Source organism: Lycorma delicatula, chromosome 2 (genome assembly GCF_047948215.1).
Source record: "Lycorma delicatula isolate Av1 chromosome 2, ASM4794821v1, whole genome shotgun sequence".
NCBI lineage: Eukaryota > Metazoa > Arthropoda > Insecta > Hemiptera > Fulgoridae > Lycorma > Lycorma delicatula.
Window position 1 is genome coordinate 231,422,014 of NC_134456.1, and position 19,004 is coordinate 231,441,017.

Here is a 19,004-nt window from a genome sequence, read left to right on the forward strand (position 1 = left end):
GTTTTTTTATGTTCTTGTTTTCAGGCTTTGTTAAATTGTAGATTTCAAAATGTATATTTGAAAAATGTATATTCATGTATTTTCTCATTTAATATCATTGTTCATATGTTGATACAGCTGATATTTCTTACATAGAATTAAGTTATGTTTATTTCATAATTTCATTTAATTTTTTTAAGGTTATGATTTAACATAAGTTCATTTGTTTTCTTTCTAATTAAAGTCCAATTTCTTTTGGCAAAACAAGCTGTGTGTTCTTTTATTTTTGTTAACTTTACCCAACAACTCTGTTATAAATTCAACATTGTCTTCAAACACACTCAATTGTCCTATACACTTCCCTTTACAAACACAGCCAGTAGTTTCAAATTGTTTATACCATCTACGAATGTTATTGTCACTTGGGGGATCACAATGGAATGCACATTGAATGGTAATTACAGATTCATACCTTGCAAACTGCAAAACACAGAATGTTTTCTGTTGGGGGGAGCACCAACTTTGCTACTAGCGCTTTCAAGCAGAATGTACAGAAAACAGTTTATGAGCTTGTATCATACAACTAAAACTGTTTGAGTTGCTCTTTCATTCATGCATAATTAATCAATGCACATGAAACTTGAGAAATATTGCGTAGTTTTAAAATACCGATATTCATTTTGAAACACACAGTATTACCTCTTTTTCTATAAAGTATTTCAGAAAGAGCTGTGCCAAAGATATCAGTATTTATTGTCATAAAATATTTCTTAAAATCTTCTGTCATTTAATTATACATAAACTTATGAAAAATATCCACATAAACCAAAATAAAAAACATAACATGATACAAGTGAAGTTTTTTAATGCAATATTACATAACTGCATAGTTCTTACGTATTCTATAACACTAATTGAGATTTTTCATACATTCTAAATAAAAAAAATAAAAAAATTAAACTGTCAAACTCAATAATTTTTTCTAAAATCTACAAAAATATATTCCAAAAAAAATGCTGAAGTTGTAAAAAACCACAGAATTCTACTATACATTAACAAAGTTATGGCAACATATAGTTTGTTCCATCATGTAATTGAAACAGCAACACCGTTCATTAAATTTGATTAATTAAAACCATTAATGTACATTAAACAACAGAAGTAAAAATTAACCAATCAACTAAACTAATTATAAAATTAAAAAAAAAAGGAATATAACCGTACAAAAAGTCTAGGTTATGCATGTTAATAAAAAACAGGTTTTAAGAAACCAAAGTATGTATTACGATACATATTTTGAACTAATGTTTCTGTTTAGAAAAACAATAATTAAAGGAAATCTATAAAATGAAAAAGGAAAAAAATTGCTGCACCAACAAGCAACTGTACATTAAGCTGTTAGTAAATAATGTTGTGACAGTTTTAGTATCACAGAATAAACTGACAGATCAGTAGTTTTAACATTAAAATTAAAGAAAAAACTTGTGCCAAGCTGAAATTAAATTTTTTGCTTTAAGGAATTTTAATTTAGTTTTTAAATAAATTTATCAATAGATTACAGTAAAATTAGTTAAATAAAATTGTTACCAGATGGATACAGCATAAAAGACCCAAGTCAAGCTACATGTCTACACTCCCATTCTAGATATACAACTGTCACTGATATCAAACAATAATAAAAACTATCTGTGGGAAACAAGGGAGAATGATCCACTTGTTAGTTAAAAACATAGATGAAGTAACCATCCCAGATGAGGTAGAAGACTGTCTGAGAATGGTGCTAGAAGATAACGGCACAGCGAAAATTGTTTCCACAAGGTCAGCCTTTCGATTCATGACTACAGTGACAGAAGCTGTCTCAGCAGGAAATTTGGCCAACATATTGAGAAAATGGGTTGGATCACTTGCAGGGCTGCATAGTTGAGGCTTTGCTTTAACTGTGGTGGTGAGGGTTATCTCAAGGACAAGTGAACAAACAGCTGGGAGCAGGGGTGTTGACTGTAGTAAGAATGGCCACAGATTAGGCAGCAAGATGTGCACCACGGCAATGAAGATTATTCAAGTTAATTCAAACAGAAGCAGAGAAGCACATATAAGTTTTGTTAAGTTACAGCCTAGTGTGAAGGACAGCCAGAGAAGCGTGAAGGATGACAGATGAGATTTCCTGTGATTTAACTCTGAGCATTGCTATAGAGAGCTGAGGCCAGGATTGTGGGTTTACATGGGTAGACATTATGGGGATTAGGGTTATTAATTGCTACTTACCCCTGAATATTGATCTAGGTGACAATAAAGAGAGGACTGATGGTAAAATCAATGTGTTCACCAATAGCAGATACTCGCATATTGTGGCGGGTGACTGTAATGAACTGGCATTGTCAAGTCATAGGGCGCAGAGTTGCAATCCTGGCAGAAGCATTGGCAGCTCCTGGGGCTATGACTTGTTAATATGGAGAGGACTGCCACGTCCGCAAGAGGAGATTATACTTCTACCCTAGATTTTACATTTGATCAACAGGACCCTAGTGCATGGTGGAGAGGCTTTCTCTTGCTTATGTGGATGCTGCTGACCCTTATCCCACATAGTTCTGATAGGGAGAGCATTGCTCCATGGTGGAAGAGTGTTTTCTGCTCTGAAATGCTCTGCAAGTCATTTTAGGTGAAATTCACCTAACATGTGAAGGTGACCTGAGTGACGAACGGAACTCGCTTCCAAGTATAGCGATTTGAGGACCCAGTATTTTCATGATTCAACAGCATAACGGGATTGTTGGTGTTTTTTCGTGCAGGATCGGGGTAATAAGGATCCCTGGGGTCGTTTATATGATTTTGGGATATAAACGAAAGAAAGACCTTCTGTCTACTCTCTCAACCTGGCAAGGTGAACTGACAGGACGGAAATATTTTGCACTCTGTTGAATGATTTACTGTCAGATGATGATGTGGAGAGTGTGTAAGTATCACCTGTGTGTTAGGTGGTGAGATCATTGTTTCGTTTGGGTATGGCATCTTTAGAGATTACTGAGGTTGAGCTCGGCAGGTTGATTGTAGTTCCAAGACATAAGGCTCCTGGGTATGACGAAATCATTGAGGAACTAATTGTTCTCTTGTTGGGCGGAAGAGTAGGTGTAATAACAAAGGTTCTGAATAGAATGCTTTTTGCTGGTTACTTTCCACTTTCTTGGAAAAGAAGTGTGTTCTGTTTGGAAAGAACTTCTTCTGCCAGTGCTTGGTAAGGATTTTCATTTGCATATTAATGGAAGTTGGCCTCGTGAAATCTCGTGATGAAGGACCAGTATGGTTTTCGACTGGGGAAAGGTACAGATGATACGATTTTAAAAGTGATTGACATTATAACTAATTCCAACTCTCCATATGTCCTGGGTATATTTTGGATATATCTGAGGCATTTTACAACTTGTAGTGGCCCTCTCCCTTGTACCAATTATAACAGTGAGTATGTACACATGGTAAGATCGGAATGCTACAAAGTTACTTTTGTAGCCATATGACTACAAAGGTGCTTTGTGATGCCATATGACTACAAAGGTGCTTTGTGATGCCATATGACTACAAAGGTGCTTTGTGATGGATGGTGGCATTGAGGTGAATAAGATGCTGTCCAAGGGGTGTCCCCAAGGCAGTGTGCTGGGATCTCTGCTTTGGATTGTGGAGTTTGACTACCTCATGCAGTAAAGATTGCCCAGAGGATGTTGTGTCATTGCTTATGACGATGATGGGCTTCTGGTAGTCAAAGAAGACTCTCAGACCAAAGTCGAATTCTGATTGGAAATCAAGATTGTAAAGTAATATAAGTGTGGAGCAATCAACACAAAATGGTATTTAGCTCTGAGAAGACCACCATGAAGCTGCTGAAGGGCTATTTGGCTACTACACAGTAAGCCTGTCTCGATGACTGGCCATCCTATTCACTGTGTCTCATTGCAACAGTATTCGGGTATACTCCTTGATGAGAATTTTAGATTCAAGAAGCACTTTCAGTGTCGCTAAAAAGGCGTATGAAGCCTTCTTTGGCATTCATAGGGTGGTCCACTCCAGCTGGGGACAAAATTTTAAAACAATGAAAATTTTGTATAAAGGTGTATACGAGGCCATTATACTTTATGAAGCACCTGTATGGGCTAGCAAATAAGGTAAACAAGCTACTGCAATATTCTGTTGAGGGCTCAGCATCTCCTGTTACTTACTGTGACAGGGGGGTTATAAGAGTATTTCACATGAGGCACGTTATCATGCCCGTAAAACAATTGACAACCTTGCATTGGAACGCCAGTTACATTATGCTGTGAAGAATTCAGGTGAAATGGCTGTGCAAGTATTTGGGAAATAGAGGAAGAACATTTTAGTATTTGGCAGGACAGATGGGATGAGACAGTAGTTGAGCAGTATATGCACAGTCTTTTTGCAAGGGCATTGAGATTTGCCGCATGGATCTCAACGACCTGCATGTGTGACTCTTCCTTTCAGAGCGTGGCACATTTTGGGACAGATTAGCTTGATTGATCATCAGTGCCCTCAATGCTTAGTATCGGATGATGCTTATCATCTGCTGTCCATTGCTCAAAATGTGAGTTTAGGCATGCAGGAGCTTGAGGGTATTGGTTTGAATCTGGATTTACAGGTTAACTGGAAAGTTACAGATGAGTGGCGCATTGTTATAAGATATTTGGCACTTGAAAAAACTACAGAGCAGGTTTCTAGGCTGTAGTAGCCTAGAGACCTATTTGGGTGCCATCAGAGTATGCGCATTCGGCAACTGTGCCTGGTTGTTGTTTGATATGTTTATGGGATGATTGGTAATTGTGGTTGCTTTAGTGTGGAAGGTCAAAATTGTGAAAAATTTTGGGGGTGCGAGATTAATATTTTGTTATGGCTCAATTTGTAAATTTTTATTGGTTATCAGATTATTTTTAATTCAGTTTTGGTGAGTTTGAAAAATATCTTTTGTTAGTCAATGGTTTTTAACATCGACGGAAATGTCTTTCAAGGTATTTTTGCTATACTGACGACTGAAATACATAATCAGTTATTGAGGATCTAGAAGACGATCTCCAGTAAAACCCAACAGGGCTAAGAACGGGGGGAGTGGCGACCAGGATCATCACAAGATGGGTACTTCCCCTATGGGATCAGGCTGGATGTTCTTATAAGGAGGTTGGTTGGATTGATCCTACCATAACCATAACAAAAATTATCTTGGTCACTTAGTACCTATGTAGTGTTCCTGTCAAACTATTTTGACTATGACCGGTCTATCTTCGAGTACGGCCTAAATCTAACAATAAAAATTAAACAAACTAGTAACTTCTAAACAGTTTCATATTTATCCTGCTAAAATTATCTGTGATCTGTCCTTTGAGTGTGGATGCGAGTTATGGACATAGAAAAAACAGTCACTTGTAAAAACTTGCAAGATGACATTCATTGGAAGCGGAAGCCCATGATGCCACCAGGATCTGTAATGAAGGGTCAAGAAATGAACACTGTGAACTTCTTCTGGATGGATTTTTGCATAGCTAGATGTTTTAAATAAAGCCATATAATTGACTAGATGCCCTCTGATTTTACAGTATCAGTATGTAAACTGATTTTACACTTTTGGGAACCCCCTGCACAGAAAAAGATTCAATAGAAACAAATTTCAATTTTAACATGTAAGTGCTACATTAATATCAATAAAAGTTGATAAATGTATTTGTAGTTGTTGCATTCCAACTGTGTAACAAAAAAGAAAGTAAAGTTGAAGCAAGGAAGGAAATATAATAATACAAGTGCTATTTGTAGAATAGTTTAATCAATATGGTTATAATTAGTGTATATAGGTGGAGAAAAATAAATAGAAAACTTTTGATAGGAGAAAATCAAACTGAAAACAAATATATTTTATCATTCTTGTTATAAGAGTATTAACTTTAGTAATATTTTTTCATTACATTTTTACTGCTGTGTACATTAATATAGTATAGAAGTGCTCCTCAATGTTGCTCTGTGCATTTGTAATATCTTATAAAGTTTATATATTATATAATATATATATATATATATACATACATACACAGTATAAACTTTCTGGTTATAGAAATAAATAAAAATATTGAAGTTAATTTCCCAACAGATGGAACAGTAAATAATTTATAATATTTAATAACATAATAATACAGAATTATTTAGTGTAATTCCTAAAGAATCCAATGGCAACAACAACCCACAAAACGATATGACTAACTTGAACACCAAAAGCATCAAGACCTATTACATTTTCTGTACCTCATTCAAATTAATTTTCCAGCTTTTTCAAGCATGGAAAACCATTTGTCAGTAGCATTTTTAATGATTAAACATTTTGTCAATACAAATGTAAATCATTGAAAGCTCCTTTGTAATTTTATTTGTATTATTAGGTTAAATCTCATTTAGCAAAAACTTTCATTATGATTAATCAGTGATTTTTAAGTACAAATTAATCTTATATCTTTCAGTTTAAATTAACTTACCTACATATTTATCTTCATCATAATCTAATAATTTTGTTTCATAAATAGTTCTAACTCTAAGCTGTCTCTTCACAGCTGATATAAGCGGAGGACGCTGGAATAATGCACCCCTAAGTTTTTCTAGTGATTGTACTACCTATTAATAAAAAAAAAAAACAAAATGTAAAATTAATGCAAATGAAATTTTCAAATTTGTTTTGAAATTTTATTATTTGATTCAAATTAAATAACATAAATCAATCATTAAAAACTTATATTAAGACTCGAAACATTTAAACAATTAACTTTACCAATCACTGCCCAATATGAAGAAAATCTCATATATATTTTTCTTTCTAGTTGGTTTTAATAGCGTTACCACACAAAAGCAAAGACTGAAACAAATAACCGAGCTATTTTAAAACTGAAAAACCTTTTTTTTATCGACTACAGTAAACTTAAAAAAAAAATATATATATATAGTAATTTCATTTTAAAATAAATATTGGAGTTAGAAAAACTTTACCAAAAACGTGTGCTAATAGCCTTCAAATTAAGCTTCTTCAGATAACACCAATAGAAGTGCTATGGGTTGGTGGCACTGGATGTATACTGGTGTTTGAATTCAATTTAAAATAATATTTTCTTTTTATGATCAAAGAATCTAAGATATCAATAAGAACATCCTTTATTCAAATAACTGTTTTTTGAGGTGATTCAAATAAAATACAATTCTAGAGACAAACAATTCAAGTACAAGATCTTCTGTCTTCAACAAAATGTACTCTCGACTTATGGTATTTCCATATTTTATCCCATTTGACATAGCTGAATGCCTTTTCCATATCTATCACAATCACCCGCCATAACATAAAACAATGCCTTCGTTCCTATTTAATAATTTTAGGTTGGATGAACAAAAAGTTATTCACAGATTGGATTAAAATATTTTTTTGGCAGTATATTGAAATATGTAATATAAAGTTGTTGTATATTGGACAATTTTTACCACAGAAATGTATACCACATTTTTGAGGTCATTACTAATATTATTTTAACTCGATTGTACTGCGGTTTATACTAAACCGCAGTACAATGGAGTATTGTACCCCAGTACAAAATTGGGGTACATGAAATTATGAAATAATGCAAGTTTGCATACGTATAGAATGGTTGGGATAACATTTCTCCTGATTTAGTTTAAGTTTCAATGAAAAATTTTCAATCAACTTGATGACAATAAGGATGACTTTGTGTGATATAGTTAGCAGAGTAAATCAATTTAAAGAAGGGCTCTACCATACACCATGGTGAATTAAACTTATCAGATATACATTAGTATTTTTCTATTCAAATTTTAAAGATTGTTGGGTAGATGTAAACTTTGAAAGGAAACAATTTATTAATTTTTTATTAATATAAAGACTGTTAATGAATAAAAAAACTCATTTATTAACTATGAACTATTTATAGTTTATCAATAACTTAATCTTTGGTATGCCTAAGTACCTTATAATCGTTTTTTATTTTAAATTTTGCAGCTCAAAATTTGGTATGGAGAATACTCAAGTAAATATCATAATTGTACAATGGAAAAAAAGTAATAATATAGTTTTCAAATTCAAGATAAATTCTGAAACTATAAAACTTAAGCTATGAATTATTGGCTAATACTTACTTTTAATTTGCTCTCAGGAGCAGAATGAAGCTTGAAAACAGAAATATATTCTTTACCGGCACCTTGTTGTGACTTAGCAAGGCGAGTAGTTCTCTCAACACATACAATAAGACAACCTATAATAATATAATAAAATTCAGTACATAAAACAAACAAAACTGTATCCGATTATATACAACCAATACTTAAAGCAAAAAGTAAAAGAAATAACTAAAAATAAAACAAATACTTAGTTTCATCTAATTTTAATCCTCAACCAAGTAGGATAAATGTTTTTACAGTTGTTTACGAGGTCTGGTCGTTATACCCAATTTTCAATCCCTTTCTTTTTAGAACAATATGTATGTTATGTTTATATTTTGATTTATTAGTTAGTACTTTTTGTCTTAAACATTATATTTACATTTTACCTCCTTTTTCCAAAAGAAGTAACTAAAAATTCATAATAAAATCTTTTATTAAAGGTATTTTTTTTAATGAATATTGTTAATATTACTTATTAGGAAAGAAATAATTTTTTAAAGGTAAAAGTTCATTACAACAATAACAAAATTTAAAAACTGAATGTTTGAAAAGTGATATTGATTTCACAAGATTATATTTTCTTAAATGAAATTGTCTTTATACACTATCGAAAAACAAAATATAAAAATATTTCTTTAATCAAGAATTAAAAAAAAAAAAAAAATACTCAGCTACGTAAAACTAAAATTAGTCATTTTTCTATTGAATACACATATTGCATACCTTTTTTGTACGCACCAGACATAACGACCTTCCTAGACCATAGCATACATAAAATGATTTTATTTTCTTCTTTGGACCATATTAGTGACATGTCTTCTTTTTTTGAGCCTATCACCTTTATCATTTTTAGTTATTACCAGTGGTTTGACCTGTAAAGTTTGCCCCATACAAGCTCGAAGTTCATTAGAGATAAGAAAGTCTTGAATTCTTCACTTTATGTGAGGTTGTACAAGGGCCTTAGCCAGTTTCTTTGTAAAAATTAACCTCATTATTTTTTCATTATCACAATAACTACAGTGCAATATGTAAGCATTTACAACACTGATGTCTAAAATTCTGAAGAAAATGACCATTAGCCATCTACAAGTTCTTTGGCTGGAACAATAGATGACACATTTCTTGTCTAAACTGTCTATACACCACCTTTAGTACAATTATAAAAAAAATATTTACTTCAGGTTTTCCTGTCTTTTCGCAGCTCTCTAGTGTATTGTGCATTGTAGAAAGAAAAAATACACCTTTACCTTAATTGGACCGTAAGATACAATTGTTTTTAAGCTGTGATTCTGTAAATTGAACTTCCAAAAGAATGACGTCTGCTTTGACGCATTGTCCTGACAAATGTTAGACCCCTATCACGCAGTACATTAGCGATTTCTATCTATACCAGTTGTCAGTCATGACGTTCCTGTTGCTGTACATTATATTCTTTGCTAGATGGATGACTAACTGAGTCGATTTTGAATACTGTCTGTCAGCTTCATCAAATGTATCATGTCACTGTCTTTACAGACATAGATGTAACTGTCTAAAAATAATGGGTCTGGGAATCAACTAGACCTTGAATTTTTATTTCATATTTGCATGGCTTATTTGACATATAAACTCTAAATCTATACCAACCTCTATAGCCCACAAGCATTTCATCTACTTAGCATAAGCACTAATAAGGTATGAATCCTGACAATTGTTCAAACATCATTCAAATATTTCAGAAATGCAGCTGCTGGATTTTCTTGGATGCGTTGAGGGCGGTCAGTTCGATCATCAAAGTGAAGATACGATAATAAATTTTCAAATATGTTTCTACTTGTAATGCAACAAAAAATATCGCGTCCTATTCCATCAATAGCCCATATTGCTGGTGTATCTTCATGATTAGATTTAAAAATTGCACAGTAAAAAAGCAAACCAACAAAGGTCTTCATTCAATAAGGTCTACATCACACATCTGTAGCGTTTGGATTTTTTTGCAAATTTTGTACTATTTGAAGTTTTACATTAATAAAGTGTGTGATTCTGCGTAATAGATCATCATCAATAATTAGACCCCAAGTTTCAATTGGTTAAGGTTTTGAACCTAAGGCAGTACACATTGTTTTAGTCCTGGAAACTGGGCCATGGTATTGTACAAATGAGTTCTGGTATTTCTGTTGTGCAAATGTTTAGCTGACCATTTAAGCCCGTTTTTGCCATAATAAAAACAATCCGTACTGTCCCAAGGATCAGAGTTATTTCACCATCCAAACTATCTTCACTTTGGTTACATGAAGTGTTATGATCACTTTCAATAACATAGTCTTTATCAATGTCTGAATCACTTATAGATGATTCAAATCGTCAGTCAAAACTATGATTTTAGGATCAATCAGTTGAAGCATTATTAACACTATGATCACTATTCATCATATACAATTAAAACAGTTCTAAAATACACAACAAAAAATGCAATTACCTTTTACAAAATAAAATAATAGTGGTGAAAGTTTTTACCACTAAGAAAACATATAACAACTTATAATGAAAAAAGAATGAATTAAAAAATAGACTGTACAAAGAGATATACTCACTACGAAGTGCAGTACACAGAACATTAGAATATAGAAGCGTACGACACGACTGGTACAAGGGACCGCATAATAACACTACAATAACAAGCACTGAAAGTACAACTAACAATGGCGACTGAAAGAAGAGAACATGTGTGAAAGGTACTTGGGCGATGGGAGGCGTTGAAACAGTTTATGTGTGAGGGAGACAATTTCAAAATATTCGAGTGGTGTAACATACCTCACCTTGTGAGTTAAAGATAAAACAATTTCAAGGCAAAAATGTTCATGTGATAACAAACACAAGCAAGATTATCTGCCTTTATAATAGTGTTGACATATTATCAGGTATTGTTACATGTAAGAGGTGAAAGTTAAGAAAATTACTTCTAGAAAAAAAATGTTGGGATCAAATAAATACTATTTTAATTAACTTTTATTTTGAACAGAGAAATGAAAATTCCTTGGTAAAAAGAAGAAATATACAAACAGAAATACTTATACCTTAGAATAATGCACTTAGTATCCTATACTATTCAATACTAACAAAAACATACCAGTTGTTTTAGGATCTAAGGTTCCAGAATGTCCAGTCTTTTCTACCTTTAAAATTCTTTTAATCCAAGCAACAATTTCATGTGAACTTGGATTTGAAGGTTTATCTAAATTAATGCAGCCTGAACGAATGTACTCTTTAATATCTCTTCTTAATGGTGAAGATCCATTGGGAAGAGGTGTATAATGATTGGTACGAACATTAAGCCTATCAAAACTCTGAAAATAAAATACACATATCAAAAACAGAATTAAGTAGAAAAATCTGAATTAATTTTTTTTAAAGTAATAATAAAAAAATTTTAAACTATTCACTCACTATCCACTTCAAATTTTTTCATAGTTATTGAATACATTTTTTCATGTATAACAACATACTTCGATTTGATTTGGGCAATATTTTATACCAGATATATTTAGAATTAAAACTGTAACATCATAAACATCAATAATAACATTCCCAATGTTAACAATAAGATATTTAATATTAATTGTGTGCACTAAAATTCAATTGCTATCTTATTAAACAACAAAAAATCACATTTGAAAACACTTTTCAAATAAACTATTGTACATATATATAATAAATATTTACATAACATTTTTTGACTTATTGATTATTTTTAGGTATTTTTTGATACTGAACAATTTTGAATATTTTTTCTTCATTATTATAAATTACATGTTCATGTTGGTGATGTTATACCACCCTTGCTAATATTGACACAGAAGACACTGACTCTTTCTTCAGGCCACAAATTACTTGCTACATATTTATCCTGTGATATTATTATTATAGAGATTTTAATCAATTTTAGGGTTGAAAAAACATTTACGTGATGAAAATTTTTCCCTGCTTTTTCTTGTGACTGAATCCAAGTAAAGTATTTTAGGCACAACAGGCAACATTCAAGTTGTTTATCTGAGAGTAATGCTTTACAGTGTAGTAATGTATAGAGATGGGACTCTGGTTCCATAGTCATTCCCTACGGAGAGTGTGTCACCTTTTTTTGTGATCAAGTCCACTTTTAGGATAGAATATACTAACATCTGTTGGCTAAACATTTATATAAAAGATTACTTTAGCTATGATTTAATGAAAAAAAGCAATGGGAATCATCACTTCCCTCTTGCTTTCCCTAGTAAGCCTCACATGAAATCTTACATTCCTTAAGATGGTTATAACATTTCTGGAAGTAACTCAATTCAAGTTGTCTACAACCATTACGACTATGGCACACATCAATGTAGAAGGGGGAACAAAAACACCACATAATAAATATCTATAGATTTATTCAAATAAAAAGATACAAAAACATTTGAAGAAGCTTTCACAAGTTTCAGAATATTAAAAATCCAGGTTGTGTATTGTGTATTGTAAAGTATAAATGAATAGAGTAAGAAATTTGAAGAAAATGGTTCAAATTTGTATAAAGCCTGACATACGTCATGTGATTTATCTAATGTGAATATATTTCTATGAATGATGTAAAAAATTAAATTCAAGATGGATTACTTACATATTCTACATAAAAAAATCTTTTAAATATCCCTGAGGAAGTAAAATTTTAATTATTAGGCATTCCCACACTTCTCTCCTCAACAACCATGTTTATCCTTCTTTTGTTAATTAGCAATACTAATATTACACACACATACACTCACGAGTTTATTCAAGATTACTGTTTCAAAATTTAAATCTACAGATTTTTTTCTCAAACAAAACCATAAAAATAGGCGGATGTAAACTGAACTACAAATCAAGCATCCTTCTTTAAATCTGCAAAAACTTTTATCATAATTAAATTTGTTTTTATAAATAATCATTAATTCTGACAATGTATATAATTATAAAAACTTTGTAAATATCCCAGAGACTGCTGGGATACAATCATAAGGTATACTTGGCTTCTTTCTCCAACAATCACATTTCTCCCATTGCGGCTAATCAGAATTACAAAAAACTTTCATGCATATAAAACCAATACATACTTGTTAGTCAAACATAAACTGAACCTTTGTTTTCAACATTTATTAATACAGAAAAAAATCTAAAACATATTGCTTTTCTATATAGTCAACCTTAACGTCCACTCATTTTTCCAAAGTGAGAACTTCTATAAAAAGATTTAAGGACAAAACATCACCCAATTGTGCAGGAACGTCTGTACTTCATTAAAGTTGTATTAATTTACAATAAATGTTTGAAAATTCTATCACTGACTTTTCACTTCCTTATATTTTCTGTCACCAACCTAATGATATCTTCACACTCCTTGATGAGAGCAGCAGCATTGAGAAATTCAATGATCAGTTCATCGTGTGTGTCTACTCTTTGCTTGTATACCTCGCATTTCATTCATCCCGCATCCCCATAAATAAAGGACTAAAGTCCGGTGATCTAGATGGCCAATTTACAAGACCTTTACATCCAATCCATTAACCAGTAAATTTTTCATCTAAAAATTGTCTTGCTTCAATCGTGAAATGTCTTGGTACTTCATCAAGTTGATGGTACATTTCAAATCGTTTTGCTAATGAGAAATTTTCAAGCACTTTGTTTCTAAGTTTCTATTTCTTGAAATAATTTTAGAAATTTTCTATTAATTGGTTCTTGATCATGCCACATTAAACATTCACAAAAAATTGTTGCTGGAAATTTGATTCAACTACAGCACATGAGTTTTCTTCAGACCACTGATGTGAATTCCTTGTGCTGTATATGCCAAAATGGGTAAAAGTAACTTTGTCTAAAAATAGTATGAACGGGAGTTAATTATTGTAAACCCACTGACAAAACTGCAGTCATTTGGCATTGTCACAAGCCGGAGGTGTTGAACTTTCTCAACATGATAAGGTCGCAGTCTGTGAGTATGTTAAGTCATCCATACTGAACTTTATAGAATGTCGAATGTAGAAATTCTTTGCATGCTCATCATAGGACTATGCTGCACCAACTGAAGAATGTTTTCCCTTACATCACCATGTACCAGTTGACATTTAGATGAAACATGAACGCTGGGAAGCGTACTACTGTCGCAAAAAATTATTAAAAATTAAAAAAAAAATACTTTACGGTTTGGAATTACTTGTCCAGGATACCTATGTTCAACCCACCGGGTTGGTCTAGTGGTTAACGCGTCTTCCCAAATCAGCTGATTTGGAAGTCGAGAGTTCCAGCGTTCAAGTCCTAGTAAAGCCAGTTATTTTTACATAGATTTGAATACTAGATCGTGGATACCGGTGTTCTTTGGTGGTTGGGTTTCAATTAACCATACATCTCAGGAATGGTCGAACTGAGAATGTACAAGACTACACTTCATTTACACTCATACATATCATCCTCATTCATCCTATGAAGAATTATCTAAATGGTAGTAACCGGAGGCTAAACAGGAAAAAGAAGGATACCTATGTTGGTATTCTTCCAGTGCAAAAGCTGTACACAAAAATCATATCAGCATATTCTGCAACAGTACTCTACCAGATTAAAGTATTCTGCAAGAGTTTGTTTAAGAGACAAAACAAAGAATTTAAAACAGAATTTTTCTTTAAATTCAAATTCAATTAAAAAAATGTGAGTACAGCAGAGTACAAAAAATACTATATAACTTGATCCTCAAAAATAATTAAAACCAGCTAAAGGTCAGAAACAGCATAACCACCTATATTTATTATTAACACACCAGCATACTTGGCAATGCTTTGTTATTGCTAGATTTGAGTATATACAAAGATTAAATGAACACAATTGGAAGTTTGATAAAACATTAACAAAATGAACATTATAGAACTTTACAAAATTTACCAATTCACTTTTTCCCATTCCTCTTCCTTCCCCCATTTCTATTCCCCTTTCCCCCCACCCCCTTTTCTTTTTTCTCCTTTCCCTTTTTTTTCTTTTTTCAATTTTTCCCCTTCTTCCCTTTTTTGATTTGTCTCTTTCTCCCTTTTAACCCTGTGCGTAAATTGGTCCAGTAGCTTTTTAGTCTATAGTGAACACACATATTGAAAACATTGAAATGGAATCCTAAAATATTTAGTATAGCGTGTGTTGTTTTATGTCCAACAGATAGCACTGTTTTTTTAAAAAAAACATGTTTTTACCTGTCACAGGTATGATATCTTAAGATATAAAAAAACTCACGGGTATTCAAATGCAACATTGTATCAAAATTTCAAAGCAATCGATGAAGAACTTTTGAAGATTTAAGATTTTGAAGAAGTGAACCTTTACATTTTTATTTACATAGATAAACACAATTTTGACAACAGTGAGTAGTATTCAAATTAATTTTGAAGTTTTGTTGCTAATATAATTTTTCAACGGTTTATTTATTGTATTAAAAACAGCTATTTTTTATTTTTACAAATTCATAACATTCTACTCCTAAGTTTTGTTCTATTTTGTTTTTAATAATAAAAGTTAAGTTTCTTTCATAGGCTTTATTACATCAATTTCCTCATAATTTATCCTCTATAAGGTTTGATAGTTAAATTTATGCATTTATTAGTCATTTAACAAAGCTATTGTAATTCAAGCTAAAAAAAAAATTTTTGCCACTAAATTTTTTTCAATTTTATGTTACTCTTTTTAAGTTTGTTCTCTTTTCTTGCATATTCATGTGCTTTCATATTTTTATATTCCTTTGGTATTCTAACCAACTTTATACTTTTGATATTTAGTCTTTCTTTTGCCTTAATATGCTATATCTCACAGTCAATTTGTTTTAAAGTTTAACACTATTATCTCCCTCTATGAATTATGAGATCTTGCTGTTGGTGAGGGAGTTGCTCAGTGATACACAGTAGCTGGATCAAAGGTGCAACCATATCGGAGATGTACCTGTTGAGAGCCAGACTAAGGAATGATTCCTGAAAGAGGGCAGCAGCTCTTTCAGTAGTTGTTTAGGGCATAGGTCAGGACGACTTAAACGGCTATATCAACATCACTCAGTCCTCTTAAGTACTGCTCAGCTGAAAGCAATGAAAAACTACAGCTGCTTTTTTCCAAGAAAATGTAGCTCTCTGCATTTTCATGTAGCAATGATGGAGGCGCCTTCCTTGATAAAATATTCCAGAGGTAAACTAGTCCGCCGTTTGGATCTCCAAGTGGGTACTACTAAGGAAGGGTATAGTAAGTAAGGAATAATAATATTCCTTATATTGGTAATAGCATCAAGTGGAAAATACTTTCACTAAATATTTTAATTTACAATAATAAATATATACACTACAATATCTGTAATTTAAAGAAAAACAAATTAAATAAAAGGTGTTGAAATGCTATCTTTAAATTATATAGATTCTTGGCAATTCTCAGGGATTACTTGTTCAACTTCAATTTTTTTTCATACTTTAATATACCATAGTAGGTATAATATCTGGAACAAAATGTAAATGTTGAAAAGCAACTGACCCTGAAAGTTCAAAGTTCACACCATGTTATCAGTACTAGTCAATCAGTTTTGGTGACCAGTTCAGATAATCATTTTTTTTTTAGGAAAGAGGTAAGTTCATATAAAGGTACACACAACTAAATTCACATAAGCCAATGACTAAAAATTGACAGAAGACAACACTGACAAATTTTGATAATGCTATATTTTATAAACAGAGTGTACTACGAACTACCATAAAAAAAAGTTGATTTATAATTTTATAAACAACAATTATAAAGGACCATGACAGTTAAGTTTTCAAGATGTAATTTCACATAAGCCTACTAAATTTTAAAATAAATAATGTAAACAGATATATAAATAATATATTTATATTTCTTATAAAATATAAAAGATACTACAGTGACTGACTTAAAAAAAAATCAACCAAACTTTTACAAATTTACTATTTGGAGACAAATACATTTGCCACTTTTTATTTTTTGTTGCTGATTTCAAGGATAGTTACTAAAAGCAAATTTTTAAATAAAAACATTCCAAGTGTTAACAACAGACCTTAAAGCAAAGTAACAGTGACATGGGAATTTTGCTTAGAACAGAGCTTAAGTAGTTCTATATTTAAATTTTGACTAAAAAGTGGTCATTAGTCTAAACATGTTTCATGTAAAAATTACTGCTATGAATCTGCAATAAAATGTTAAATGACCCCAAAATTCATTTATTTAAGATGCAAATTCCAAACAAAGGACATGTGTAGATCCAAGTTGTTTTGTGGGACAAACTACTATAAAAAACACAACCTTTTCATAAGAATAGACCAAAAAAAAAGAATGATCTACAAAACCTAACAACTAGTAATTTCTTCAATTAACAGAGAAAATTTACTTTGAATATTGCTTTTTAATAACTGTGGAGACATAACAAATTTGGGCTACATGTACTACAAAAATAATTATGTAGTATAAAATTCTTTATTACTCAGCAAGTGAGCTAATGTAATAAGTGAGTTAATAAATTTAACATAACCTATAACAAAAAATGTTAAATTGGGATTGGTAATTAAAGGTATGTAGAATACTGAACATAAAATACTAATATGTTACCTTTAAAAGTAATGGCCATTGAGATGTATCAAGTTTGGGTAACTTAGATGAAGGGTCTACAGTAAATCCAGAATCTTTTTGAATGTCACCAATGTCCTGGAAATCTTTATCTTTGTTTTTATCTTTTGATTTCTTTTTAGGAGTTTTTGCTTTTACAGGCTGTTCTTCACTCATCTGAAAATCCAAACAACATATAACAACTAACATACATCAAAAACAACATTCTAAATATTTATAATGCCCAAAGATCATTAACCAATTTAACTTATAATAAAATTAAAAACTCAGTTTTAAACAAATAGTAATAAACTATAATAATAGTACAGATCTACCAACTTTTTAACAATACAGAAATGAATGTTAATATTTCTTTCGCAATTAATAATCTAGACAACCATTCAATTACATAAGTTAAAATATTAACACAAAAAATTCAATATTTACTTAAGAGAAATTTTTTATACACAATTTTTAGATTACGAACTAGCGCTGTAAAACGGAACATAAAAAATATGGTCACTAATATTAATAATCAATCCTACCTCTGATAAGGACTGAAAGTGAACTTGAGATCGATGCGACTTTTATCCAAAAACCGTTAAAACTAGGTGCAATTCTATTATTTTCTAAATATGACGGCTGTGAAGTGGTTTTATTTATTAAAAATAATCACTAGCATGCAATTTTTAACTAATCCCTACAGAAATCACAAGGCAAACTCTCAACTACTAAGTTCATACACAGTTATTTTTTAAATAAACAAATCGAAATCAAGCTGCATACACAACGTACTGGTAATTAAAGAACCGATTCTTTAATAAATATTAAACATGCTACATCCAAGAAAATGGTTTGACGTAACATAATCAAGAATACTACTAATCGTACTATAATATTTTCTGAATAATTTAGTACAAAACAAACCTTGACTAGACGAGTTGAATTCCGCTATTTACCAAATAAACACATGTGCATTCGTCCAGTAACACAGCTAACCTAGAAACACCATGCCGGTTCCGCTACGCACTTCCGTTAGTTATTCTCAAAACATTATTCTGGAAAAATTATTATAAATTTTCTATTCTGATTAGTCCTAAAATATATATAAATTACAAAATTAAAAAGCAATTATTTCTACAGAAAAATATGCTTAAGAGAATTAGGTAGAATGTGGAAACATTTAGAAAATTTTACTCTAAAGTAATATTTAATAGGGA

General features: G+C 31.4%; 1 protein-coding gene across 1 annotated transcript in view; it reads right to left on the minus strand.

Moving 5' to 3' along the window:
* Nop60B (dyskerin pseudouridine synthase 1 Nop60B) overlaps positions 1-18,819 on the minus strand; it is a 56,122-nt gene extending 37,303 nt beyond the window's left edge. The window contains exons 1-5 of the mRNA XM_075357324.1: positions 18,712-18,819; positions 17,788-17,961; positions 11,285-11,501; positions 8,152-8,267; positions 6,495-6,630 (exon numbers count right to left, since the gene is read on the minus strand). Of these exons, the coding sequence (XP_075213439.1) occupies positions 6,495-6,630; positions 8,152-8,267; positions 11,285-11,501; positions 17,788-17,961 (643 nt within the window). The 5' untranslated portion in view covers positions 18,712-18,819. The remainder of the gene's footprint in view (positions 1-6,494; positions 6,631-8,151; positions 8,268-11,284; positions 11,502-17,787; positions 17,962-18,711) is intronic.
* Between the last annotated feature and the right edge of the window lie 185 nt (positions 18,820-19,004).